This window comes from Lepus europaeus, chromosome 12 (genome assembly GCF_033115175.1).
Source record: "Lepus europaeus isolate LE1 chromosome 12, mLepTim1.pri, whole genome shotgun sequence".
NCBI classification, from domain to species: domain Eukaryota; kingdom Metazoa; phylum Chordata; class Mammalia; order Lagomorpha; family Leporidae; genus Lepus; species Lepus europaeus.
In genome coordinates this window covers 79,168,446-79,189,549 of record NC_084838.1, presented here as the reverse complement: position 1 = coordinate 79,189,549, position 21,104 = coordinate 79,168,446, and the positions used below count along the sequence as shown (strand labels likewise).

The following is a 21,104-nucleotide window of genomic DNA, read 5'->3' as shown; positions in this document are numbered from 1 at the left end:
CTTAGGATCTCATGAACTATGATTTGTTTTCATTAGTTGGGGCTTTTTATTCCTGGAGATCAATATTTAGGTTGTAATACCTTGTTATCTAGATTTTGGTATTTCTACACATTATATTTCCTTCACTTTGTATTGTGAGCTAGCATATGGAGAACCCCATCTATCTCAGTGTGATGTAGAAGAGCATCTCAAGAGGTACTTTTTAGCCACCATCTCCTTGATGGAATGGACGTCTTTGGAAGACTTCTCAGTCATTCTACTGACAAGGCAGTGGAACACCACCACAAACTGCCTTAATCCCAGGGACTTCAATGACTCCAGGATAAGACACAATTGCTGACAATCAGGTTTGTGTATTCACAATCAACTATTCTCAAAAGTTGTTTTAAGTTTTTTGGGAAAAAAAAATTTGCTACTAATACTGCTTCCTTTTGCTTTGAACTGAGACTTAATGTTCTTCTGAATAAAGGATATTCAAGTTCTTCAAGATTTAAAGTATGCAAATTCTTCCGGAGTCATAAAAATATAAAGACCATAAGAAATACACAAAAAGAGACAAAATCCAAGAGCTATCTATAATAAATAACCTCAGAAATTCTAAATCTAAATATACCATCTGGGAAATTTCTAATAGTTAATATTACTGTTTATATACTCTCACTCATAAATGAAGGTAAACATGTACTACATAGAAAAGAGTTTTAAAAACAGAAAATTGATAAGGCAGAGGCATTTTTAAATGATTTCTTGTTATATAGCACTAGCTTTTTATTATTTTTATTAATACAAACAGAACAGATCTTATACGTTTCATAGGCAAAATTCCAAGAAGAAAACTACATTTCCCTCACTCCCCTGCTTACCCTAATCTTCCTCCCACCCTCCCCTCATTTCATCACTTTTTGCAAGGCAATAATTTTAATCCATTCTATATTCACAGGATTAATTCACCATTAATCATAGTATTCAACAAGTAAAAAGTAGAAAGACCGCAGTTCCACAGGAGTATAAACAATGGCTAAAGTCCTTTACATTATTTGGTATTCTATATGAACTGCTACATATCAAATAAAATACATGATATTTATCTTTTGGAGACTAACTTATTTCACCAAGCATAATGGTTTCTAGTTGTATTCATTTTGTAGCAAAAGACAGCATTTCATTCATTTTTATGGCTGAGTAATATACCATAGTTTATATACACCACTTTTTTTATCCAGTCAAAAGTTTATAGACATCAGGTTGATTCCATATCCTAGCTATCATGAATTGAACTGCAATGAACATGGGAGTATAAATAACTCATTCATATGCTGATTTCATTTTATTTGGGTAAATTACAAGGAATGGGATGGCTGGGTCAATATGGCAGATTTATTTTCAGATCTCTGAGGAATCTCCATACTATCTTCCATAATAGTTGTACTTGTTCACATCCCCACCAACAGTGGATTAGGGTACTTCTTACCCGCATCCTCACCAGCATTTATTGTTTTTTGAGTTTTGGATGATAGCCATTCCAACTGGAGGGAGCAGAAGCCTCATCTGATTTTTATTTGTATGTCCCTAATGGCTAATGATCTTGAGCATTTTTTCTTGGTTATTTGTATTTCATCTTTTCAAAATTTCCTATACATGTCCACTGCCAATTTCTTAATTAGACTGTTTTATTGCTGAGCTCCTTCAGCTCTTTGTAGATACTGGATATTAATCACTTATCAGATACATAGCTTGCAAATTTTTTTCCCATCCTATTCACTGTCTCTCCACTTTGTTGAGAAGCTTCCTAGCTGGATGTAATATAATTTACCTAGTTTTGTCTTTACTGTCTTGTGCTTCGGGGGTCTTATCCAAGAAATCAGTGCCTGTGCCAAAGCCTTGCAGAGTTTCCCAAGATTTTCCTCTAGTAATTTGATGGTTTCAGGTCACAGATTTAGGTCTTTAATCATTCTGAGCTGATTTTTATATAAGGTATAAGATATGAAACTTGTTTCACACTTCTGCATATGTACATACAACTTTCCAAGCACATTTTGTTAAAGAGACTGACTTTTATCCAGGGATTGATTTCAGCTCATATGTCAAAGATTAATTGGTTGTAGATGTGTGGATTAATTTCTGGGGTTTTTATTTTGTTCCATTGGTCTACATGTCTATTTTTGTGCCAGTAGCAGGCTGGTTTGATTATAATGGCCCTGTAGTAGATCTTGAAGTCTGGTATTGTGATGTGTCCAGCTTTGTTTTTGCTATTTAAGACTGTGTTAGCTTTTTGGGGTCTCTTATATTTCCACATGAATTTTAGCATCTTTGTTCTAGATCTGAGAAGAATGTTGTTGGCATTTTGACTGGGACTGCCATGAATCTGTCTTCCTGTGTTTTCATATTATCTATAGTTTCTTCCAGCTTCATTCAATTGCTATCAGAAAAGATACATGGTATGATTTCAAATTCTTTTGAATTTTTTGAGCCTCATTTTATGGCCTAGCATATGACCTATCCTATAGAATGCTCCAATTACTGATAAAAAGAGTGTGTATTCTGCAACTGTGGGATGAATTGTACTGTAGAAATTAATTAGGTCCATTTGCTCCATCATGTAGATTAGCTCTGTAGTTGATTTTATGTCTAGTTGACTTGTCCAGTGAAGACAGTGGAGTATATTAAGTCCCCCATTATTACTGTACTGGAGTCTTATATTTCCCTTTAGATCCATTAACATTTCTTTTAAATAGCCAGGTGCCCTGAAATTAGGTGCATGTATGTGTATTAATCTTCCTGTTGAACTGTTAAATCAACAATGGGAGTCACTGTGCACATGCTCCCCACATAGGATCTCTGTCCTTAATATGCTTTTCTATGAGAGTTAAAGATAACACTACTAGTCAAACAGTACTCTATATCTTGTGTGGTTGTATGGGTGCAGTCTGCTGAAATCTTTGCTTAGTATATACTAAGTTGATATTCTGTATAAAAAGATAATTGAAAATGAAACTTGATGAAGAGTGGGATGGGAGAGGGAGTGGGAGATGGGATGGCTGCAGGTGGGAGGGAGGTTATGGGGGAAAAAGTCACAACAATGCAAGTTGCACTTTGTAAATTTACATTTATTAAATAAAAAAAACCTTCCTGTTGAATTGATCCCCTAACAATTACATAATGCCTTTCTTGGTCTCTTTTAATTTTTTTATGTTAAAGTCTATTTTGTCAGATATTAGTATGGCTAAATATGTTCATTTTTGCTTTCCATCACAAGGAATATCCTTTTTCCATCCTTTCACTTTCTGTGAGTAGCTTTGTTGGTAAGATGTGTTTCTTGTAGGCAGCAAAAAGATGGGTCTCATTCTTTAATCCATTTGGCCAATCTGTATCTTTTAATTGGAGAATTTAGGCCATTTACATTTAAAGTTATTATTGATAACTAATGACTCGGTACTACCACTGCTTAATAAATATTCCTATTTTTTGCTTTGAATTTCCTTTGTACTTTTACTAGGAGATTTTCTGCCATTTTTTTCTAGCCTGTAGGGAAAGTTTCTAATTAGAAATCATCTGTTAGTCTAACTGGGTATCCTCTGAAAGTAATCTGGCATTTCTAGTGCATATTTTAGAATCTTTTTGTTTTTACTGTTGAAACTTTGACTATAATGTGTCATAATGAAGATCTCTTCTGATTATGTTTATTTGGAGCCTTTGTGCTTCCTTTACTGGGATGTGCCTTTCTTTCTCCAAGTTAAGGAAGTTTTCTGTTATTATTTCACTGAATGGGCCTTCTAATCCATTCTCTTTTCATGCCTTCACTACTTTTAGTTTTTCTAATTTCTTCTTTTTATTTTTCTTTTTGTTTTTTGTCTGACTGAGATATTTCCAAAGATTCATCTTCTAGCTTGGATATTCTTTCTATTCTATTGTATTCACCAAGTCTGTTGTTGAGGCTTTCCACTATATTTTCTATTTGCATACTGAATCCTTCATTTCTACTATTTCAGTTTCATTTCTCTTCAAAATCTCTATCTATTGGCAAAATATTGTATCCATATTGTATATGGATTTCTTTATCTCATGAATTTGTTTCTGTATGTTTCTGGGTAATTTTATGATCATTCTTTTGAATTCATTTTCAGGCATTTTATCAATCTCTTCATCTTCATATTCTAATATTGAAGTGTTGCTGTGTTCCTTATGGGGAGTCATGTTGTCTTCCTTGTTCTTGTTTCTTGTATTCCTGCATTTATTTTTAGGCATTTGTGGAAACACTTGTCAGTGTTCTTCTTGATGGCTTTTTACCTTTGAACTATGCCCCTGTGGCCTAGTGGAGTGTCTGCTCCTTCAGTGGATATCCAGAGGCATGTGCTGTGTGAGGCCAGGGAGCTCTGATCATTGCTCAGGGTGTGGTGAGAGTCCAGGGTGACACTCTATTTGGGTGGAGTAGATCTCCTGTATTGTCAGCAGGAGGGAACATATGAACACTTCTGCTGGCTTAATTACAGCCTCACCTCTCTTCCAATGAGATCAATTACCAGAGTTAGCCCACAGTGGCTACAACCTCCACCCACACAGGTGCATGAACCGCACAAAGGATCTGTGTGGGCATGAACTGCACAAAGGATCTGTGTGGTCCTCAGCGTGAACATGGAATCTTCTGCAATCCACTCCAGGAAATCAGACAGCTCTGAGCCTCTGAAGCCAGACATGGTGATTGCCTAGGGACCCAGCTACACCCCATGCCCTATCAGGCAGTTGCAGAATTTCCACAGTGATAATGTGCAAGGCTCCCACAGTCACAGGGCACAAAGAATCCACTCTCAGCTCCATCAGCCTGCCCCATCCACAGGAAGTGCAGAGGCATTCCCAGAGGCAGCTGGCTGTGGGTGCTCTGCCTTGGCAGTTTGAGCCCCAGAGCCTGTGATAGGGTAGGGGGGATGGGAGCACCTCACAATCTTAAGTGGGTTCCCAGCCCCCTACCAACCCTCCAGAGGACCAGACTCATAGTCAGTGAGGAATCTGGGTTTGTTCTTCTGATAAAATCCCCAAGTCACATGCCTGTACTAGAGCCACTGTAGCCTCTACTGATGTTAAGATGGTTCTTTCTCCCTGCTGGTGACTGGGCACCCTTTTGGGATATGGGGAGAAAGAAATGTGCTTCTCATTCACCAGGGAACTTGCCCCTGGCTAGGGCTCCAGGCTGGACTCAAAGTCAGTGTGGTCTGTAAAACTCTCCCTCAGGCAATATCATCAATGACATGGGCTTCCACAGTCTGCTCTCACCTCACTCTCAACAGCTGGTGTGTCCTCCAGCCCCCAGCTACGGGAGTCACTGGTGGTATTCCCACTCATTGTTGAGTGTTTGTAATATCCACAGTGCTCCAAGGCATCTCCTTTCTGTAGAATTTCCACTGTAAACTTCTCTCCAGTTCTCCTCTGGGAATGCACTTCCTCCACTTTTCTTCTATTATCTTCCCTTGGTCAAAATCAGCATGTCTTTTTACTACTTAGCCATCTTTGAATCACCTGAGACATCAATCTTCCATCCACTGACTTACTCCCCAAATGCCTGAAACCGTTAGGTCTATGTGAAGGTAATGCCAGGAGAGTAGAATTCATTCAGAGTCTTCCTGATGGGTGTCAGGGACTCAAGTATTTGAGCCATCATCTGTTGCCTCTCAGCGTGTACATTAATAGGAAACTGGATTGGAAATGGGGCTGAGACTCAAACTCAGGCACTCCAATATGGGATGTGGGTGCTCCATGCAGCATCCTAAGATACAACAAGCAATTGTCCTATAGGGTTCAATTTTTTTAAAAGACTACCAAGAAAAGATGAATATTGGAAATGCAATCTTAAATAACTTTGTAGAAAAAAAAAGACGTTGAAAATATTCAGGCAGCTATAAATCTGATATTTAGGTCTATTAACCAAAACAACATGATTTATTGCCCAACCAGCACCTAAAATTATAGTAGAAGATACAGTTAATTCATTCATGGAAACTTAAAATTCAATACTGTACACAGCTGCCAAATTTCCCTACTGCTAATTTGGGCCAGTGAGGATAAAACCTACCAATGTGTTTTCTTTTGGTAGAAAATGCTGGAAAAATAACAAAAAAACTCAGAGAGAAACTTGAAGTTTTCACCTCTATGTATTAAAAAGCAGGATTGTAGGCAACATAAATCACCCAAATTGTAACACTAAAAGCGATCAAATATTCTCAAGAAAACAATAATCCTATAGCTTGAACTTTAGATTTGCAAAAAATTTGACATCATTTTCCAACAGACACCACAGGTTATAGTACGGTTATTTTTTAGACTCACCTTCCAAACTTTAAATAAAATTTCCTCCCATAAAAGAAGGAATAAATTCAAGGAAAATGTACCTGCTCCATAACTTACAAAAAATAAAGCAACAAACTTATCACATTCTAAATAGTTACCATATAGATTTCCAAACTAAAACTCATAAAGCACAGAGGACATGCTTACTTTTATATTTAAAGCAATCACATCTGTTTGACACAGCAATGACCCTCCAATACTATCCTTGCTCAGGTGTGCTGAAGGATGGAAGGGGGCACACAAGATGTATACACGCCTGATATAAGAGAATCCCAGTAGTATACAGAGTTAGGGACAGAGAGGTGAGAAACAAAATCTAGGATGTTTTTAAAAATTTAAACCAAATCTTCAAACATATGAAATCATAAACTAATAACCTAGTGATTCATTTATATGAATGACAATCTGTCATTTCAGGGATTGAATTAGAAGGTTAGATCTCTTTTAAGAATGACCCAGACATTCCATTCCTGGGAATTTACCCATAGGATATGAAATCAGCATATGGAAGAATTACCTCTACCCCCATGTTTATAGCAGCTCAATTCATAATAGTTAAGTTGTCCATCAACTGAAGACTGTGTAAAGAAAATGTGGCATACATACATATATATATACATATATATATATATCCTACATACATATATACATAAACATGATGGAATACTACTCAGCCATATGAAGAATGGACTCCTGTCTTTTGCAACAAAATGGATGCAACTGGAGACCGTTATGCTTAATGAAACAAACAAATCCCCAAAAGATAAATACTGTGTTTTCTATATGCAGCAGCTAGTATAGAGAACAAAAAACTACACATGAGTGAAATTTACATATTGAGGTTTGATTACTGATTATAGCCCTTATCTATAATCCTGAGGAACAGTCTTTCTACTTCATAAAAAAATTATAAATACAACTATAGTAAATATTATCTCTTCAGACAGAGATAGAATTTTGCAAAATAAACTTTCTACTCTTTGCCCCAACCCACCTTTTATAAAAGCAGTGAATTATTTATTTAGGAAAGAATAGGACAGGGAGTGATGAATCTATTCTCCTTTATCTGTCTCCCATGGTAAACGAAGAATCAGTAAGCAAATTCTACTTGGGGCAAGAGAATTTTTTCTTTCTTTATCTTAATACTTAGTTGGATACAATTTTGAAAATTAAGAAACAGTAAACTATAATCAATCAATAAATATACATATATATGTGTATATATATATATAAATATCACTGCTAAGGTAATTAAGAAATTTAACTCACCATTTTTTAGGTTTCGATAATGGTTTGTATTTGCTGTATTTTACCCGCCATTCAAGAACTTCTTTACAGCGCTGACACACTCCCTCATGAAGTTTTGCATTAATTCTCTTAAAAATAAATAGAAAAACAAATTGAGATTTTTCACTCATGAGCCTAAATGACAAAGCCTATAAAAAGGTATATGAGAAACGTTAAGTTTTTAAGAAATAGTAACAAAATTTAATCTGTATAACATTTTGAAACACTGTGCATTTTTACATACACTATTCAGTTTGGTTCTGTATAAAGGCAATGGATCTTAACAGGGTGTAGTGCAGAATCATCTAGAAATTTCTTAACATCCTGGCAGGTATATATTGAGCAAGTCCCCCCCCCCATTCACCCTGATATTTATGTTATTAACACTCAGACTATACAGTGAAGACATGCACATTTTATGACATATAAATTATGCCTCAACAAAAATGCAATAAAATGAATCCTAACTCGTATCTTAAAGACTACTATTTTAACAATACAAATCCTACCAGTGAGTTGGAATTAAACTGAGAAATCAGTCCTGAATTGTCTGCTGGCAGGGGGAGAGCAGAGACCACATAAGTTGAAGAAGGACTGCCAGGGAGAAGCAGCTGGAAGCAAGAAAGCATTTATTTCATTACTCAATTGTATCCTCTTGTATTCTCATGTTAGGAAAAATATTTTAGAAAAATTTCCCTGCTAATATGGTATCTTCAAAACAGAAAACAAGTACATGCACGTGAATATCATGGTGAAGAAAGGGCTTGAAGGGGGAAAAAGTGTTTTTGTTTTAATTTTCTTTTCAAAAGAAAATTGAGAAAAGAAAAGGATAAAAAAATGTAAATGATCATGTATTCTTTTTAACAGTTTTAAATTCTGTAACATACTAATTTGAATCAGGATTTAGACTACCTATTTTCTCTGAGTACTCTGAGAATTGTCTACTTTGTTTTGGCTGTGGAAGCCTGGTCTTTGCCCATTGTTGGAATAATGAATAGAGGACATTTTAAATTTTCTTTGCTCCTTTTGTTTCTTTTTAAAAATTTCTCAGGGGAGAAAGAAACACATCACAAAGACACAGATTATTTGAAATGCTATTGGTCAGTGAGTTAAAAGCATAATGTATACTCTAAATCATCTGAAATAAAGCACATCTTTTCAACAGTGTTGATACTATAAGTTCTATACAAAAAGAAAATAATTGACAAAACACTTATTCAAAGACAAAATATTTCAAGGGTATTTTCAAATAAATAAATTAATCTGCGAATATATTATGTTTCAGTTTAACTCTATCGTGAAAAATGTATTCTGCTATCTATGAATTATGTATCGGTGCATTCCTTTCTTCCTGACAGAGACGCAGAGTCCTGGGGAAACCAATTGCTGAATGTCATTATTTCCCCTCTTGCCCTTGATCCACTAGCTTACCAGAAAGAAAATTTGTCTACACTCCAAATACTCTGCCCCGCAACCTCAGCCCTTTATTATCACACACCAGGCTGGCTAAGAAACATGCAGAAATGGAGTTCACATTTCATCAATTGTTCTCATTGTTCTCTTTTGCTTACAAAATCTCACTGAAAGCAGTGACTTTTGTTTCCTTAATTGTAACAATAAGAGGAATGAGCTAGTGACTTGGAACTATGATTACAATATGAATGTCACAGAAGCTTTCCAAAAGGAATATTCTTAGAATACAGACCATCTTATTACCTGCAGTTTTACTACTTTTAACACTTTGCGCTTGTTAATTAGGAGGCATTATTTGGTTTCTTGTTTGTTTCTGTGTCTAATTTCTGACTAGTTCATCTTGATTTACAAAGCTGTGCATAGTTTGGAAACTGGTTTCTTTAGGGTGGATCAACAGTAGAACAAAACAGGTCTTTGTGGGAACTTGCCCTGTGAATGATGTGTGAAGCAGTATAAATGGAGATGTTGTACAGAGTTCACATGACTGACAGGCACTACTGCAAATTTTAACTTGATTTTTATGTGTTAAGAAATGAATAAGGGTAAGACTTTGAATGAATAGTACTTAAAAACAGGTGCAAAACAAAAGAAAAGGATACACCTTGTTTGGCCATATTTGGTAAACTACAAGAAAATTCCAGAGATGTGAGCGAAGAAAGCTGAATCCTAGGACTAGGAATCATTTCCCTGGAGCAAAGGAGACGCGAATCTTACCTCACTTACAACTAGCTCAGTTTGGCAATTAATGTTAATGTATCCCTCACTCTGGGAGATTTAAGTTATTAAGGTTAAGATTTAAGTGTGCTCAAATATAAAATATAAAATCAAAACTTAGTTTTACAAATACAAAAGCCTCTCAGGATAATTTAGTTCAACAATGAACTTTCCAGATTTTTAAAGGGGGACCAAAAAAAAGACAAAAAACAAAAATATTTCAGTGGAAAATCCCACCAAACTTAGTAATCAGCTAAAGAAGAAATCACATATATTAATTGAATTTTTTAAGTTAGAATAAACGTAAAGCACATCAAAAAACACCCCTATTTTTATATATAATGTCTTAGTCATCATTAATTCATGTACATATTTTAGCATGCTAGCCTGCTCCATGCCTTTTGCTGTCAGGTAATATGCATCCCAGGTAAAGTCATATAACAATTTCAAAAAGAGACTGGTTGATTGATTGCAACTTCAAGAAGATAGCAAGAGCAAAATATAAATATAACATTGGATCAAAGTGCTGATGCTAAATAAGTGTTTTTTATTTAATGGACAGAAGATACATACTATAAGAGAAAGGAATTTGGATACCATTTGAAGGTGAGTAATGTAATTTTTCATTAGGCACATTTTTATCTTATTGAATTACATTTAAAAGTATCTATTAAGTTTTCTAGAAATTTTCCCTTTTCCTAAATTTGGCTATAGGACATAGGATCCCTGGATTGGAAGCAAGAACTTAAATGACTGACAATAACATGAAAACCAGGGCTAGCACTGTGATATAGCAGGTAAGGCCACCGCCTACAGTGCCAGCATCTGATATGGGTGCTGGATCAAGTCCCAGCTGCTCCACTTCTCATCCAGCTCCCTGCTAATGCACCCAGGAAAGCAATGGGAGATGACTCAAGTGCTTGGGCCCCTGCATCCAGTGTGAGACCTGGAAAAAGCTCCTGGCTTTGGATCAGCCCAGATCCAGCCACTGAGGCTACTTGGGGAATAAACCAGTGGATGGATGATTTCTCTATCTCTCCCCCTCTCTCTCTGTAACTCTGCCTTTCAAATAAATAAATAAGTCTTTTTTAAAAAAAAAATCTCAAAAAAAAGAGAAAACCTGTCATTTAGATTTTAACTTTCATATAATAAACTACATTATTTCAATTTCTTTTAATACCATTAGAACATTGTTGCACACAAAGTATCTTACAAAATAAATACAACCAAAAAACAGAGGAAGGAATCAGAATAACGGGAAAAATAAGGGCAGGCAGGAAAAATAAGAAAATGGTAAGGAACAGCTGGGAAGTGCACCTGCTAAAGCTTGCCTAAAAGTGAGATCTGAGCTTTTCAGCAGCATAACATAACTGGATATCTGTAACACACCAAAGACCCAGTTTCTCAAAGGCAACACAATTATTCTTGTTATTAAAATGCAAAGTTTCATCTTTCCCAAAGAACACCATGTGATATAGTAAGCAAAGTTCTCAAAAAACATCCCCACAACATAGAGCACTTCAAGCACTTTACAGAAATGCTTCTGTCTCAGTTCTCAATGTAGGCCAGTGTACAGTGCCCAACAGAGTGGTTAAAAAAAAAAAAAAAAAGCTATTCCTAGGAATGCAGTGATCAGAAAGAATGCACTTTATAGTATAAGGCCATCTTCATAAATACTTCTCTCAACTGAGTTCTGAAAACATCGCTTGACCCCCAACCCCACTTTGGGGCCAGCACTATGGCACAGCCAGTTAAGCCATTGCCTGCAGTGCCAGCATCCCATATGGGCTCCAGTTCCAGTCCCAAGTGTTCCACTTCCAATCCAGCTCCCCGCTAATGCACCTGGGAAAGTGGTGGAAGATGGCCCAAATTCCTGGTAACCCCTCACCCACAGAGGAGACAGGGGTAAAGCTCCTGGCTCTTGGCTTCAGCCTGTCCCAGCCCTGGTAACGCAGCCATTTGGGGAGTGATGGAAGATCTCTGTCTCTCCTTCTCTATAACTCAGCCCTTCAAATAAATAAATAAATATTTAAAAAACAATCCCCTCTATTATGAAAAATGTCAAACTTGCAGGGAAAAAGGTAAAGTAGTATAAATACATAGCTACAATCATTAAACTTTTACCTATCTGCTTTTTGTGGTGTAGGGACTACACTTAAGTCACTAACAAGACACTTTACCTCTTAAAACTCATACTGGAAATAGACTTCCTTCTACTTAGTAATACTTCCCATACCCTGAAAATAAAGACTTTCTCCCATGTAACAATTCTGTTGCTATACCTCAAAACAATGAAAAGTAACTTCCTAGTATCACTGAATGTAGCCAGTCTATATTGAAATTTTCTTTGAGCTATTTTTCCCCTCAAAATCATAATCAAATCAGTATTTAGGCACTGTTAAGCTGTCATCTTTCTTTTGACCTAGAACTGTACCCTTGGCACGGCACCTTTTATGCCCTATTACATGGATGTTTGTGAAAATATCAAGCAAGTTGTCTTAGAGAATATTCCACATTTCAGATTTATCTAATTGTTTTCTAATACTGTAATTTAATTCATTGCTTTATCTCTTACATTTCCTCTAAAGTACATCCAGGTGAGGTATTCTTTGATTGGAATAGCTCTTAGGTACTGCTGTTGCTGCATACTTTATATTATTGAAAGTCAGAAGGGACATAATACATACTTCTCCCTTGGTCAGCATTGTTAAATTTGACTGGTCACTTAGTTAAGGTGGTGACACAGATCTATTCAAATTATAAAGATCAGCAAACTCTAAAGAAGTCAATGTCAATATACCATTCCATAACATTCTATTTCATGGTTTTAGCATTCATCCATGATCCTTGATAGAAGCAATCATTTTACTAAAGGATGTAGAATGTTAACTTTAATTCTATTCTTTCTACAATAATTAAATAAAAGAACATAGATTAAGTCAGTTTTAAAATACATAAAGTAAAATTCATCCTTTTTAGGTATGCAGTACTAAGAATCTGACAACCAAAATACACATTTCAATCACTCAGTGAAGCTTCCTCATGTCTTTGGTTGCAATCCCACCTATGATGTCTCCCTTAGATCAATTTTAAGTTTTCTCCTGTAGTGTTGGCTTTTTTTTGTTTTGTTTTGTTTTTTGTTAAGATTTATTTATTTACTTGAAAGGCAGGATGACAGAGAGAGGAAAGTATGGAGGAGGAGAGAGGCAGTCAAAGAGAAAGAAGTATCATCCATTAGCTGGCACACTTCCAAATGGCCAGGCCTGGGAGCCTAGGACTCCATCTGGATCTCCCACGTAAAGTGGCAGTTTTTTTGGAAGTTCAGTAATATTAGATTTATTATTTAGTCTATAATCCATTTTGAGTGCATTTGTGTATTGGTAAAGAATCCTGGTAGAGACTCTTTCAAAATTACACAAAATGTCCAAATGTTCCCATACCATTGAATTGATTTTGTATTTTTGTCAAAAATGAAGTATGTATAGGTCTATTTCTGGACCCAATATTCTGTTACATTGGTCTACAGGTCTACTCTTTCCCTGACATCACCTTGTTTCAATCACAGTAGCTTTATGGTAGGTTCTTAAATCAGTACTGCGAGTTCTCTAAATGTGATCTTTTTCCAAATTGTTCAGCTGTTCCAATTTCTTTTTTTCTGTATAAATTTTCGAGTCTATTTACTGATTCCAACAAAAAAAAGTCTGCTCTAATTTTGATTAGGATTACACTGAAATTATCAATCATCTCTGGGGAGAATTGACATTTTAACAATATTGACTCTTCCAAACCACACTTGGGTTCAAGTCCCAGCTTTTTACAAACCCATTCCATTCCTAGGATAAAATCCCACTTAGTTGTGATGCACTTTTCTTTTTATTTACTGAAAAGCCCAGTATGTTAATATTTTATTGAGGACTTCTTGTCTATGTTCATGAGGAATACTGGTCCAAAACTATTTGGTTTTTTTTTTTTTTTTTTTTTTTTTTTTTTTTTGCTAATAATGTCTTACTGTGGCATCTAGCTCAGTGGATAGAAAATTCACACACAAGTGTTAGAAGAACTTAAAATAGAAAATTTTATAATTGGAAGACTCACTAGAGAATTTAAAAAATCTTGTATAATGAGCTCAAATCCATATTTTAATGTTTCTAAGTAGTGAGTTTTTCTTATACACACACACGCACACAATCTAAGAAGTTAAGCTCAATTTCTCATATTGTAGCTGTCTTGCTGACTTGATCATGTTTCCAAGAAGACTTTTAGGAGTCAATTTTACAGGTAGACAAACATGAGTGGAGGGGTCACTGCTGTGGCGCAGTGGGTTAATCCTCAGCCTGTGGTGCTGGCATCCCATATGGGTGCTGGTTCGAGTCCTGGCTATTCCACGTCCCATTCAGCTCTCTGCTGTGGCCTGGGAAAGAAGTAGAAGATGGCCCAAGTGCTTGGGACCCTGCACCCGAGTGGGAGACACGGAGGAGGTTCCTGGCTCCTGGCTTTGGATCGGCATAGCTCTAGCCATTGGTGGCCGATTGGGGAGTGAACCAGCAGATGGAGGACCTTTCTCTCTCTCTCCCTCTCAATATCTGTAAATCTACCTCTCGGGTAAATAAATAAAATCTTAAAAAAAAAAAAAAAAAAAGAGTGGGGCAGAGGAGAAGACAACATTCAAACTTCACACAGAAATTTCTTTCAGAGGCAGGTGGGTAGCCTAACAGTTAAGATGCTGGTTAAGGCACATGCATCCTGTTAACAGAGTACTTTGGTTCAATGCCCAGGTCCAGCTCCTGAGTCCAGCTTTCTGTAACACAAACCCCAGGGGCAACAGAGATGGCTCAAGTATTGGGTTCCTGCCACCCACAAGGGAGAAGTGAACTATTTTCCAGGAACAGGCTTCAGAAACATGCTTTGGCCCGGATATTGCAGAAAATGTGGGAACTGAACTAGCAGAAGGAAGTTTGCTCCGTTTCTCTCTCAAATAAATAAAAATTGCAAAAAAAAAAATCCTTCATATTCTGTCCAGTTATCTATAAATATAGTTAATCTGCCTTCTGCTTGGTTTTGCAACTAGTTCTGCCACTTAACATGTATTTTTACTATGTATTACCAATGGTATATGACATTAAATGATTTAATAATTTCTTTGTGTATACAAAAATAACTATATTGTTAACACATTTAAAACAATGTTATAGGGAGCCGGCATTGTGGCACAGTAGGATAAGCTTCCGCCTTTGCCACTAACATCCCATACGGGCACTGGTTCAAGTCCCTGCTACTCTTCTTCCAATACAGCTCTCTTCTATGGCCTGGGAAAGCAGTGGAAGATGGCTCAAGCACTTGGGTCCCTGCACCCACCGGAAGACCTAAAAGAAGCTCCTGGCTCCTGGCTTCAGTTCAGCCACCTCCGGCCATTGGGGCCATTTGGGGAATGAACCTGTGGATCCAAGATCTTTCTCTTTGTCTCTCCCTCTCTCTGTCTGTAACTCTACCTCTCAAATAAATAAATAAAATGTTTTTTAAAAATGTTACATGTAACACAAAATGTATAAAACAATGTACATATATTCACATTATATAAATTTTATAAAATCATGGATGAAGAAAAAATGACAATTCTCATCACTCCAAAATTCTACACTTTCCAGAATTCCAAGCATATACATATGTGTGTAAAAATTCTGGGTTTTTTCTGTAGATGCTGTTTTATAACTTTTAATCATAATTTTTCACATTTCTATATATATTTAAAGCATGTTTATGTTAGCTGCACTATTGTCTCTGACTTAATATATCATTTACATACTTAACCTACTTCCTACTTGACAATATGATTATTTCCAACATTTTTTAAAATTTTTTTTTCTAATTTTGAAAAATGCATTAGGTTATAAATATCAATAAACTTCTGATGACCTTGCAAATACTCATCATATTTTATTTATAGGTAACTAATTATGGTTCCAATTAAAAAAGGAATTTTAGAGGCTGGCATTGTGGCACAGAGAGTTAAGCTGCTGCCTGCAACACCAGCATCCCATATGAGCTCCAGTTTGAGTCTTGTTCCATTTCTGATTCAGTTCTCTGCTAATTCACCTGGGAAGGAAGCAGAAGATGGCCAAGAGCTTGAGGCACTGCCACTCACATGTGAGAACCAGTTGAAGTTCCTACCACCCATCAGGCTTTGGCTTGTCCCAGTCCCAGTCATTATAGCCATTTGGGGAGTGAGCCAACAGATGGAAGAAAGATGTTTCTCTCTCTCTCTCTCTCTCTCTCTCTCTCTCTCTCTCTTCCCCACCCCCCATCCTCTGTAACTCTGCCTTTAAATATACAAGTAAAATATTTTTTAAAAAGGAATTTTATCAGATGTAAACACTCATAGTAAAAAAAAAAAAAATAGCAGTCCCTTTCACCAGTCAGGCACATACTACTCTTATGTTGTTTCACCCGTTTACATCTATGAACAAAACAAAAGTTCATATCCTTGCTTTAACTGCCAATCTACAACCACAGACATATTTATAGAAATGATCACTAATACTTACACACATTTATATTGCCATTATACAAAAGTTCAAGGGGCCGGCACCGTGGCTCACTTGGATAATACTCCGCCTGCGGCACCGGCATCTCACATGGGCGCCGAGTTCTGGTCCCGGTTGCTCCTCTTCCAGTCTAGCTCTCTGCTGTGGCCCAGGAGGGCAATGGAGGATGGCCTAAGTGCTTGGGCCCTGCACCTGCATGGGAGACCAGGAGGAAGCGCCTGGCTCCTGACTTCGGATCGGTGCAGCTCTGGCCGTGGCGGCCGTTTGGGGTGTGAACCGACGGAGGGAAGATCTTTCTCTCTGTCTCTCTCTCTGTCTAACTCTATCTGTCAAAAAAAAAAAAAAAAAAGTTCAAAATATGTGCACATTGCTCAAGTCAACTGAGTTGTATTAAAACAAGAGTGACTGAATTTACAAGGAGTGCACATAATTATATGGATATTGAAGCAAATGTCTCCTGTGTCATCTGAAAAATTTGTTTTGCTTTTTGACCCTGGCAGTCAAGATTTATCTGAATTTGTTACTGAATTTTATCATTTTTATGTGTTCTACTATTCACAAAATGAGCTAGTCATATAAATAGCCCAGAAATACTTTTGAAATGAGTTATAGTAGTTTCATTGTCTCAAAGAAAAATGTAAAATCAAAGTCAGTATAGGTTTCTCTCTTTTTAAACTACATTTGTTCAATATAGCTAATTAGAGATTAGCTGTCAACACAAGAATTTTTAAAAAATCAGCCCATCTCTTCCAAGCAAAATATAAACTTAGTGTTCTAATACATATACATACACACTTAGATCAAAAACAAATATTTGTTTTTTTTAATACATAAAACATTAAAAGATACCTAAGGCATAATGTGAGGTATATCTACACTGTGAAATAAAATAATTTTCTTCCCTGTAGTCCATCTTCCTCCCATTCATTCTAAACTTATCACAAGTCTTTAAGACACCAGTAACTGCAAGAAGTGAAAATATATGCTAGAAATACTCAAAATGCCCCTCTTGTCCAACTACTTACAACATAAGCTTTTTCTAGTTAAGAAATAGTATCTGATTCCCTCCTCCCACTTTCCTTGTCACTGCTGAAATCTTTAACAAACAACATCCGCAAAAATAAACAATTGCATTTTCATCCAAAGGCTGAATACAAAATGAGTTTTGATCATCCTGAACAGAAGACTATTCTCTCAATAAGTAAGTAGAAACTATCAGTTGCTAGTATACAGACAGGATCTATCTATAAACTACCTACAGATATGTTTCAGCAGACAAGCAAACTGCCCAGATTTTCATGGACACTTAAACAGAGTCACACCTGCCTGCAGGCAGAAACATGCTGAGGAAATACCTCCTTCTGGCAGGGGAGGAAACCTTTATTAAGTCAATTTTACTTTTTTTTTTTTTTTTTTGGACAGGCAGAGTGGACAGGGAGAGAGAGAGACAGAGAGAAAGGTCTTCCTTTGCCGTTGGTTCACCCTCCAATGGCCACCACGGCCGGTGTACCGCGCTGATCTGAAATGCAGGAGCCAGGTGATTCTCCTGGTCTCCCATGGGGGCAGGGCCCAAGCACTTGGGCCATCCTCCACTGCACTCCCTGGCCACAGCAGAGAGCTGGCCTGGAAGAGGGGCAACTGAGACAGAATACGGCAACCCGACCAGGACTAGAATCCGGTATGCCGGCACCACTAGGCAGAGAATTAGCCTGTGGAGCCACGGCGCCAGCCAATTTTACTTTCCAAAGTATATTTTACTTAATTTTTTCCCTGACTTTACTTACTTTTAAGGAAAAATTAAATTAAATTGATGCTGTATATGTTAGTAAGTTAGTATTTCTGAAGCATTCTAATAAACATTGCACTGATAAATCTCTTGAAACTTTAAAAGACGTAGTCATCTCGGTTGCCCCTCTTCTAGGCCAGCTCTCTGCTATGGTCCGGGAAGGCAGTGGAGGATGGCCCAAGTCCTTAGGCCCTGCACCCACATGGGAGACCAGGAGAAGCACCTGGCTCCTGGCTTCGGATCAGTGAGATGCGCCGGCTGCAGCGGCCATTGGAGGGTGAACCAACGGCAAAAAGGAAGACCTGTCTCTCTGTCTCTCTCTCTCACTATCCACTCTGCCTGTCAAAAAAAAAAAAGACGTAGTCAGAGTTTGAACGAAGAACTCTGGTATTAAAATTTTAATTTTGTGTTATGAATATTGGAAAATATTTAAGAAAGAACCACAATGTAAAACACACACAAAAAAATTCTCAGCAGAAGGAATATTTGTTTTCTATGTGCCTTAAAAGTTTTCTGTTTCTCATCATTCTCTTCCTTAATGTTTGAGTTTTTTGGTTGTAAAATGTTTAAATCCTTTCTTATTTCCTTTTGTGTATATTCTATTTCTCTTATTGTGTGATTAACATGAAGGTTGCATTTAACAACCTGAATTTATAATGCCTAATACCAGCTTAATTTCAACACCATGGGCCTAACGTTGTGGCACAGCAGGTTAATCCACAGCCTGCAACACTAGCAACCATATGAGCACCATGTTAAGTCTCAGCTGATCCACTTCAGTCCAACTCCCTATTAATATGTCTGAGAAAGCAACAGAAGACGGCCCAAGTACATGGGCCCCTGCACCCATGTGGGAGACCCAGAAGAAGCTCCTGGCTCCTGGCTTCAGATCGGCACAGCTCTGGCTATTGCAGTCATTTGGGAAGTAAACCAGCAAACGGAAGATCTGTCTCTCTCCCTCTCCCTCTCTGTAACTCTGCCTTTCAAATAAATAAATCTTTTTTAAAAATTTCAATAATAGGGGCCGACGTCATGGCTCACTTGGCTAATCCTTTGCCTGAGGCGCCGGCATCCCATATGCGCGCCGGGTTCTAGTCCTGGTTGCTCCTCTTCCAGTCCAGCTCTCTGCTGTGGCCCGGGAAGGCAGTGGAGGATGGCCCAAGTGCTTGGGTGCCTGCACCCACGTGGGAGACCAGGAAGAAGCACCTGGCTCCTGGCTTCGGATCGGGGCAGAACCATCCGTAGCAGCCCTTTGCAGGGTGAACCAATGGAAGGAAGACCTTTCTCTCTGTCTCTCTCTCTCTCTCTCTCTCTCACTGTCTATCTCTATAAAGAAAAAATTAAAAATTTTCAATAATATACATATATTTTTAAAAATGCTCCTTTAAGCTACCTCCTCACCCCTTTCCATTGCTGTTAGAAAATTTCTGCTTCATGCATTGTGCATCCAAAAACATAAACCACTCTTTTAAATGCATTCCTTAAATTGTGCAGAAAGCAAAACATAGGGTTACAAACCAAACTTATAATACTAGCTTTCAGACTGTTTTTTAAATGTTCTAGTCTCCTAAATCATATAGAAAAAAAGCAGAATTACATAGTTATTACAATACTAGGTTTTATAATTGCCCACTACTTTACTGAGATACTCGTTTCTTCATATATATGCTTTGAATTATTGTCTAGTGTCCTTTCAACCTTAACTTCCAGGACTCTTCAGCATTTCTTGGACAGCAGGTCTAGTGGCAATGAACATCCACAGCTTAGGTTTATCTGAGAAGGTCTAACTTATCCCTTACTTTTGACGAACAGTTTTACCAGATTTAGGATTTCGGGTTGACAGCTTTCTTTTACATTTGGAATATATCAGTTCATAGTCATCTGTCCTCCAAAGTTGTGATGAGAAATCTGATCATCTTAAAGAGTTCCTTGTATACAATAAGTCACTTCTTTCCAATGTGTTTTTCATTTCAGTTATTGTATTTTGCAGTTCCAGATTCCTTTCTGGTTTTATTTTAGGTTTTCTATGTTGTTATTCTTGTTTTCACCTTTTATTTAATAACAAAAACTTATTTATTTGAAGGGCACAGTAACAGAAAAGAGAAGAAATAGAGAGAAATAGTCTATCCATTGGTTCACTCCCCGAATGACTCTAATAGCCAGGGCTGGACCAGGCCAAAGTAAAAAGCCTGAAACTCCATCTAGGTCTCCCACATGGGTAAAGCACGCAATTACTTGGGCAATCTTTTGCCACTCTCCCATCTTCCCTGCTGCATTAGCAGGGAGCTGGTTTGGAAACAGAGTAGCCAAGACTCAAAGCAGAGGCCACACAGGATATGAAAGTCACAGGAGGCTACTTAACTCACTGTACCACAATGCTGGCCCCAGGTTTCCACCTTGGTCAAACGTTTTCTTTATGTTCTCCACAACCTTTTGGATACTTTCAGATCTCTTCAAGAGACGATTTTACTTTTTTACCTCTGAATGGGCTGTTTTTTCCTCGTTTTTTTGTATGCCTTGTGGTTTTCACTGAGAACTGCACATTTGAATCTGACAATGTGGCAACAACTCAAAAAATCAAATTCTCCCCTCCCTCAGGGTTTGCTGTTTTCTGTTTGTTTGTTTTTTTTTTTTTTTTTCTATTATTGTGGACTATCTTTGTACCAACAATCAGCCTTCTCAACTTTTTTCTGAGCCTACACCTCTCCCTAGGTATATGTAGTGTCTTTCCAATTTCCCCCATATATGAGATTTTTAAAATAATTATCTTTGGGGGCCAGCACTGTGGCGTAATGGGTAAAGCTGCCACCTGCAGTGCCGGCATCCCATATGGGCACTGGTTCTAGTCCAAGCAGTTCCACTCCTGATCCAGCTCTCTGCTATGGCTTGGGAAGGCAGTGGAAGACCACCCAAATTCTTAGGCCCCTACACCTGCATGTCAGACCCGGAAGAAGCTCCTAGCT

General features: G+C 37.4%; 1 protein-coding gene across 1 annotated transcript in view; it reads right to left on the bottom strand.

Annotated features, from left to right (window-relative positions):
* C12H9orf85 (chromosome 12 C9orf85 homolog) overlaps positions 1–21,104 on the bottom strand; it is a 70,855-nt gene that overhangs the window by 19,766 nt on the left and 29,985 nt on the right. The window contains exon 2 of the mRNA XM_062207083.1: positions 7,609–7,715. Coding sequence (XP_062063067.1) covers positions 7,609–7,715 — 107 coding nt within the window. The remainder of the gene's footprint in view (positions 1–7,608; positions 7,716–21,104) is intronic.